General features: G+C 46.5%; 1 protein-coding gene across 1 annotated transcript; it reads left to right on the top strand.

Annotated features, from left to right (window-relative positions):
- LOC137908322 (WD repeat-containing protein 5) lies at positions 1 to 5,949 on the top strand. Its single transcript, XM_068752715.1, has 14 exons — positions 1 to 79; positions 1,294 to 1,403; positions 1,503 to 1,611; positions 1,945 to 2,018; positions 2,136 to 2,225; positions 2,767 to 2,856; positions 2,945 to 3,028; positions 3,109 to 3,164; positions 3,903 to 3,949; positions 4,062 to 4,137; positions 4,311 to 4,344; positions 4,653 to 4,727; positions 4,853 to 4,940; positions 5,034 to 5,949. The coding sequence occupies exons 2-14, from the start codon at positions 1,326 to 1,328 to the stop codon at positions 5,132 to 5,134; spliced, it is 1,002 nt and encodes a 333-aa protein (XP_068608816.1). The 5' UTR covers positions 1 to 79; positions 1,294 to 1,325; the 3' UTR covers positions 5,135 to 5,949.
- Positions 5,950 to 7,992: the final 2,043 nt, after the last annotated feature.

Below are 7,992 nucleotides of genomic sequence, written 5' to 3'. Positions count from 1 at the left end.
ATACACAGTCGTGTATTTCTTGTTTGTTTTGGTCTTGACGAGGACGAACGCAACGACCGCGCAGCAGCCTTCGATCTCCGTGAGTATCGGCTACTGATCGATCGCTCATTGTTTGAATGGAGGGGCCCTCCGTGGTGGATCAGCCGGTTTGTCAACAGCATGAATGTCTTTTTTTTTTAAATGCTGCTCGTTGTTTGGTGTCGTGAGGAAACCGGATTTATTCAATATTTGTGTTTCTGGAAGTGCATCGAACATCCGGAATGTTACATTTGAGCAGGAAATCGCTTTGGTTTCTCGGCGAAGGCCTTTTTGTTTGACGTCACCTTTTGAATTTAGTTGCGTTTGAATTTAAATTCAAGTCACGCACTTCCTGTTGATCCAATCTGGTTAGTTCTGTAACCTTAACCGACTGTTAAAAATATCTATTTGTAACGTGGATGACTCGGTTGGTCAACATTAGCTAGCTAAATGCTAGCTAAATAGCCCCTATTTCTAATTTGAGTTGAAAGCAGCTGCAGTTTCTGCCCCTTTTTTTTTTATTGCTAGACAAGGTGTATCTTTACCGGTAGATAAAACTGCAGTATTTACCATCGTACTATTTGTTTGAAGTAACTGCCATAGAGGTTGTTTGATAGCTGTCATTGCGCGGCTACTTCCGTTAGACGAACACAAAACAAACCCAAATATGGAACAGAAGTAAAATCCCAAACACAAAAATGTATGGAGAGAGAGGAAACTAAATATTGAGGGGAACGCTGGCCCATTCTTACCTGATGCCTTGCTCAGTGGTTCTGGGCCTCACACATCTTCAATGGGGGGGACAGTCTCGTCCCCCGTCTCCCAACCTAAAGCCTTGCTGGTGGAAGGGACCAGCGTCATTGTCTTTCTGGACATCCCCAAAGCGGATGTGGCCTGGACGGCACCTCTCAGAGACGCGGTCCAAACGGGGTTCCGTGAGGTTCTGCTGGCTCGGCGCTGAAGGAGGCGGCGGCGGCCTGTGGTGCACGCACTGATTTGTGCACCTGTGTGAGGCGGGGGGGTGTCGAGTCTCGTTAGTGTGCAGGAAATAAGCTTGCACAGGTGTGTTGCCGACCAGGTAACTGTTTGAATCATTATTAGGAACCGCCCTCCATTGTTTTACACACACTCACACACGCATGCACACACGCACACACACGCACGCACACACACGCACACGCACGCACACACACACACACACACACACAAACCCACATGCCACCAAGACTTTATACTCGTTGCTGTTTATGATGACGTTCATTTCCCTTCTGTCAGGTCTTTGCTCACTCGATGTTCATTTCGTCACCATGGCAACAGAAGATAAGAAACCAGAGACTGACACCAAACCTCCAGTTGTTCCATCAGCAGCCGCCGGTCAAAGCAAGGTGACGTGTTTAATCTGGAGACACTTGAGATTGGAATTGTCAGAAGTCGTGTAGAGATTTTGACCCCCCCCATTGACCCCCCCCCCCCCCCATTCACAGGCTGCACCTGCCAAACCGAACTACAGCCTGAAGTTCACGTTGGCGGGACACACGAAAGCCGTGTCCTCCGTCAAATTCAGCCCGAGTGGAGAATGGCTGGCCAGCTCGTGTGAGTCCCTCGTCTTCGTCCTCCGTCCCCGTCCTTCGTCCGCGTCCCCCGTCATGGTTCTGTCGCTTTTTTTCATTTAATCTCCAACTATTCATCAAAATGTTTGCGATCGGCTAAGGTAGCGCCGTCAGTTGCTATATCTGACGAAAACGATACAAATCTTGCCTGAGAAGTCTTTTAATATTTGGCGTAAAGGTTTAGAACCGGATTCTCTGGCGTTGCCACTTAACCAGGTCATCCTTGCATCCGTCAGCGTTACCGTAGCGACTGTCCCGCAGTGAGCGGCGAGCCGCGGACGCCTCATCGCCACTGAATGCTCGTTTGTCTTTACAGCTGCCGATAAACTCATCAAAATCTGGGGCGCGTACGACGGCAAGTTTGAGAAAACCGTATCTGGACACAAACTGGTGAGTTGGACAGATTCTGTCTCCGCTGCTGCCGGGGGGGGGGATGGAAGGCCACCTCACCAGGATTCCATCTGAACGTGCACGTTGTCCCGTTCCGTCCCCTCCCGAACGTCTTAGGGCATCTCTGACGTGGCCTGGTCCTCCGACTCCAACCTGCTGGTGTCTGCGTCCGACGACAAAACCCTGAAGATCTGGGACATCAGCTCAGTAAGAGAGGAGACCGACTGTTTATCTACGCTCCCAAACGCGTCCCCGGACGTCGTTTATTCGTGCACGGAGGCGCTGCGTTGGAATCATTGTGCTCCGTCTGTTTGCTTCACAGCGGAGCCAAACCAAATAGGCGCTGCTGTAAATAAATAACGGCCAGATCGAGATTTGTGGGGTTTTCTAAACGGGGAATCGGGAGTGCTGCACATTCTCTCCTTTTCTTGCCCCTTATGTTTAGCCAAAGGTGATCTTTAAAAGTATTAAAGCAATGCCAGTGAACATGTCCATTCATTCTAAACGGCGTAAACAGGCACCGTGTGCCCCCCCCCCCTCAGAAAAAGCTCCTGACGCCGCGGTTGGAGACGAGCGCGTGATTTGAAGCAGTGCTTTTGCAGAGTTTCCAGTGTGTGTGTGTGTGTGTGTGTGTGTGTGTGGGTGGGTGTGTGGGTGTGTGTGGCGTCTGCTACAACAAGCCGAAGGTTGCCTCGGACGGGAAACACTGGCGCCTTTGTTACACGCACGCTGTTTTTCTCTCGTCTAGGGAAAATGCTTGAAAACGCTGAAAGGTCACAGCAACTACGTCTTCTGCTGCAACTTCAACCCCCAGTCCAACCTCATCGTGTCGGGATCGGTGCGTACGGCCTGAAGCGCTCACGTCTGACGGGACAGGCATCGCGGCTGATGTTCATGTCGTTATTATTATTGTTTTGTGCTTCCAGTTTGACGAGAGCGTACGGATATGGGATGTGAAGACCGGGAAATGTTTGAAAACGTTGCCGGCTCATTCCGACCCCGTCTCGGCTGTAAGTTAAATGTGGCGGAACCTTTTGGGGGGGGGGGTTACGTCACCGTGCCAACGCTGATGATACGTCTCTGCTCGCAGGTCCATTTTAACAGAGACGGCTCCCTGATCGTGTCCAGCAGCTACGACGGCCTGTGGTGAGAACAAACTGCACCGTTCTCTCAAAACTCTGTTTAAAACCCAAAAGATCGTCTCGTGCGCCGGAGTGCGGTAAAAGCTTTGGTTTCCACTAGATTGGGAAAGAATAAGTGTTTAATGAAAAGGTCAAGTCGCCGTCGACTCGGCCCCCACGCCCATTTAAAGTGACTTCAAAGCGTCTATTGGTGCATAAATCAATCACAAAGCTAACGGTCATCAATCCACATCTCCAGATGGTGTCTTCTAATACTTCTGTAAGCTCCTTGTTCGACGCTGTTTGTATTTAAAGCTGTATTAAAGCGTGCGGCGGACAGCCGCGTCGTCGCCGTTGATCGGGCGAGGCTGAACGCTTGTGATCGACGGATGAGTGCTCGTCCCAAGCGCTCCGTTTGTGAAGGTTAATGCAGGACATGCGCGTGTCCGTATGTCGGCTGTCTCGGCGCTACGTGAAAACAAACGGCAGCTCTATTGCGTTCATTAAAAGGATGTTACCGATGTAATGGGCCTGCTGCTGTCGGTGGATTTGACAGCTGCCGTGTCTCTGCAGACACGGTTCACCTCAGAGTAAGGAAACCGGTTAAAGTTTTACTCTTATAAATATTGGAACTTCACCTAAGGACATGTCGTCGGCGTTCTTCTGCATCCTGCAGCACTGACGCGCTTCATTTTGTCATGGTGTTGCGTAATAAAATGCCTCGCAAGCCCTGATAAAATCCTATTTTGGTTTGCATGTGCAGCCGAATCTGGGACACGGCGTCGGGGCAGTGTTTGAAGACGCTCATCGGTAAGATTGACCTGCGACAGCGGAGCTTTCAGGAGTTTTCACTCTGCTGACCGGGCAGATTTTCTGACGTTCGCTTGATTGAATTAAGTCGCATTTGATTATTATTTGTCAGACGATGACAACCCTCCTGTGTCCTTTGTGAAGTTTTCCCCCAACGGCAAATACATCCTGGCTGCTACACTGGACAAGTGAGTATTTATTACCGTACTGCAACATTTGTCTGCTGTAGTTTCCTGGTTTCACCAGCAGGTGGCAGTATAAGTCCAGATTCGGCGCGCCTCTGCTGCAGCGTTTAGAGAAACAGATTTGATATTCGGTTTGTGTGAGTTGTTTAACAGCTGCGGTTGTGTTCACTGTTCAGCACTCTGAAGCTGTGGGACTACAGCAAAGGAAAGGTGAGGTCACATTTCTGATTACCTCGGAAAGCTGCTCTTAATGCTCTATTTTATATCCAGTCGTGTTACGGACTTTTAGATTTGAGTATTTTTTTGACACATTCCAGGTATTTTTTGAAATATAATATGGGCTATAATTTTTCAAAACCAGATTTGGAAATCATTACATAATGTTTTCATACACAGCATGCACATTGTGTATGAAAACATTGACTATTCCATAATTATGTTTTCTATTCAGTGCCTTATAAATGCTTAAGTACTTTTTGTGCGACACATAACTCTTCATTGTCTTTGCATCATTCCAGTGCTTGAAAACCTACACCGGCCATAAGAATGAGAAGTACTGCATATTTGCAAATTTCTCCGTCACCGGCGGGAAGGTAAGAACTCGGGTGTTTGACATGCGCGGCGTTTCCTTTGCTGCTAATCCACGCCTCACTTCCGCAGATTGTGTGTTTACTTTGGCTGTACCTTCTTGAAATGATGGTGTGTTGCTCCCTTGCAGTGGATCGTGTCGGGCTCCGAGGACAACATGGTTTATATCTGGAACCTGCAGACAAAGGAGATCGTGCAGAAGCTGCAGGGCCACACAGGTGTGTGTGTGTGTGTGTGTCGGTGGTCTTTTAGCAATGATTGGATGTTTGTGATTGTATAAATGGTCTCAAACTTCTAATCCGGCCTTTCAGACGTCGTCATATCCACCGCCTGCCACCCGACAGAGAACATCATCGCGTCTGCGGCTTTAGAAAACGACAAAACCATCAAGCTATGGAGGAGCGACTGCTAAAGCCCTTTTGAATCTTTGGGCCAATTTTCTTTTTCACGTTTTTTTGTTGTTAAAAAAAAAAAAAAAAAAGGACAGAAAGAGAAGGACTCGTTTTCTAACAGAACTCCTGCTGGAAGGCTGAGGAGGGGCTTTCAGGTCATCACATTCAACAAGGCGACCCAAATGTGACACAGTACGAGCCCAGAGCTGCTCCTGCAGCGGGACACGCTGCCCCCGATGCTCCACCCGTCTGTTAACATGTATTTGTTTTACCTAAGTGTTGTGGCTGCTCTGTATTTTGGACGCTCTGCAGTTCAAACCAACTCGTTCCGTCGAGTTCAACAAGTCAGCCTTCATTTCTATTCGAGTCCTTTTTGTAATTGGGCATTAAGCTTTCTTTAGGTTAAAAAATATCAAGTTAATTTATTTGTGCATCTGGCACCAGTATTACACCCCCCCCCCCCACGCTGCCAGATCAAGTTGGCGCCGTGTGCCATAGAAATATATAGAGGCTTCATTTTACCCAGGATTTGTTTGGAACGGAAAACGAATAAATCCAAGGAGTTCTTTGGTCCCACTGGAGCGTTGATTTTATCCCCCTTCACTTCAGACGTCTAGTTTTATTGTTTGACAGTGACCCAAATGCAGTTTTGAGTTCTAAAATTTGTACATACTCCGTCTTGGATTGTTTTAACTGTGCACGTTTATCCTCTCGTGCTCACGCCGTAGTTCTGAACACGAAGCCCGGCAGCCTCTGTTCTCTGTAGCCAGCCTGGATTTCGTGGAACATGTTTGCAGCTGTAACGCGCATCTTAATAAAGCCACTTGTTTGTTTTTGTATGTGCAGTATATATATTTCACCCGATGGAAAAAATGAATCTGTGACATCACAGGGAATCAAAAAGTGTCAGTCGAAATTACTTTGAGTTGTTGTGTTTTAATAACAGTTTTTTTTTTCTGTCCATGAAACATCAGAACAATCCACAAAGAACGGATGATAAAATGTCATCTCTTTAAAAATAAACAACCATAACAAAAGGACATCCCCCGCCTTGCAGCCACAGTTCCAAGTAAAGGCGACGGTTACCAAGATGCCAAAGCCAGCAGCGACTCGTCTCTCATTCGATAAGCTTTTCACACAACATATACGACAACGCAGGGAAAGAACGAAGTACACGAGCAAGGGATAGAATGACCTTTGTACAAAAATAGATCTTTTTCCAAGCGTTACGTTTTCTGGTCGACGCAACAAAGAAAGCATTGATTGTGTCACAAGCTCAGCTTTTCCTGATTACACTTTTAACACGACGGCCGAGCGACGCAGGCGTTGGGGGGGGTTTATCGCCGCCTTCTTTCTGAGGTCCCGTAAACGGGTGAGGAGAAGCTGGTTTCTGTTTAGAGCTGCTGCGATTCTGCTGGTTGATATGGATCGATTCTATAAAGTTAAAGTTGAAAAATGGCAAGAAAAACTATATATATAAAAAAAACACTGAGTTGGTTTGGAACAGTTGGTCTGAAAGACTCGTCTCCCTCTCAATGCTGGAATTACTCAAGGAACAGATCTGCCGATATATATTTATAAATATATACACATGTACATATGAACAAAATATAGCTTTGTTATAAAGCAATTGTGTCGGTCGCCATTCTACACGGAAACGGGGAGACATTCTCCTTAAAGTGGGGCGAACAAGATGGAAAAATACACAGTTTCATATTTGCTGTAGGATTTAACTGCAGGAGAAAAAGGTCAACAAAATGTTCGTCTGTTTTACACGCTTTCTGTTTCAGCAAAGATCCTTCAAAGGGATCTGGAACTGGCGGCCGATGCCGTCGCCACTTTAATTCAAATGCAGAGTTCTACTGTGAGTCAATGAGTCAGACTGACATTCCTGCTCCTTTTGCAGCTTAAATTAGTACAGAGTTGATGATGATGATGAAGAAACGGCCACCTTTTTGTCAGCTTGAACATCAGAAAAATTCAAGTAATGCTGCAGTGTCGCTTTCCTCCCACTAGAGGAAGCTCACAGCTTTTAAACGTCCGTCATCCACAACCCGACTGAAGCGCACACTGACCTTTGAGCACCGGAACCAACGCTTTCCCGTTAGAGAGCAGCCTCCAAACTCCACGGAGTCCTGATGGTGCCGCCAGAATAATGTTTCAGACTTCATTCTTGTCATTGAATATTTTTGATAAATTAAACAAGGCAATAATAGCATAGTTCTGGGGGGGGGGGGGGGGGGGTACCGGGGTTCATGTAACTTTCCAGAGATGTTTAGCGGAGCTTTAGAGGCAGGCTGAAGACGACTTCTTGTGTGTGCTTTATAAAGACAACACAATGCAAACACTTTTTACGGTTACAAAAAAACAGCTGCAGCTCTCTCCACCCAAGTTCGTTATTTGCATTCATCTGTACATTTAGGTTTTAAAATGAAAGCTCTAACATGTAAACGGTACATGTTCTAAGAAATATTCACACACAAATTTAGGCACATGGAATATTGTTTTTTTTAAAGCCTTTTTAAAATAAATTTTGTGACTAAGTACTTAAAACGAGGCTATTTTGATTTCAAGGATTTGACACTATTTGAAACAAAATCCAGTGAGTATTTGTTGGATCTTCTGAAAGCGTGATTATTCCAGCGGCACGCTCGATGACTCCGTTCAGCTCAAACATGAACCGCCTCGGTTTACTGGGGGTTTAATGGAAAACCAGGATCCGGGTTTCGATGTGTTCATGACATGGATGAATACGGAGAACTTAAACAATCCTCAGCGAGTTTTACTTTAAATGATTTTACTCCACGTTGCCATTGAGCAGCTTCAAACGCGAGTCGATGCCCGTTTCTATAAGCCAGACAACCACGACTGAATTAAA

This window comes from Brachionichthys hirsutus, chromosome 19 (genome assembly GCF_040956055.1).
Source record: "Brachionichthys hirsutus isolate HB-005 chromosome 19, CSIRO-AGI_Bhir_v1, whole genome shotgun sequence".
Taxonomy (NCBI): Eukaryota; Metazoa; Chordata; class Actinopteri; order Lophiiformes; family Brachionichthyidae; genus Brachionichthys; species Brachionichthys hirsutus.
Note: the sequence above shows the minus strand (reverse complement) of the source record. Positions and strands in the feature narration are given on the sequence as shown.

Bases quoted from the DNA above. Each gene is read 5' to 3' on its own strand.
- LOC137908322 (XM_068752715.1), top strand. From the start codon at position 1,326: ATGGCAACAGAAGATAAGAAACCAGAGACTGACACCAAACCTCCAGTT. The intron at 4,138-4,310 runs GTGAGTATTTAT...TTCACTGTTCAG, and splicing joins CTGGCTGCTACACTGGACAA to CACTCTGAAGCTGTGGGACT. The intron at 4,941-5,033 runs GTGTGTGTGTGT...CCGGCCTTTCAG, and splicing joins GAAGCTGCAGGGCCACACAG to ACGTCGTCATATCCACCGCC.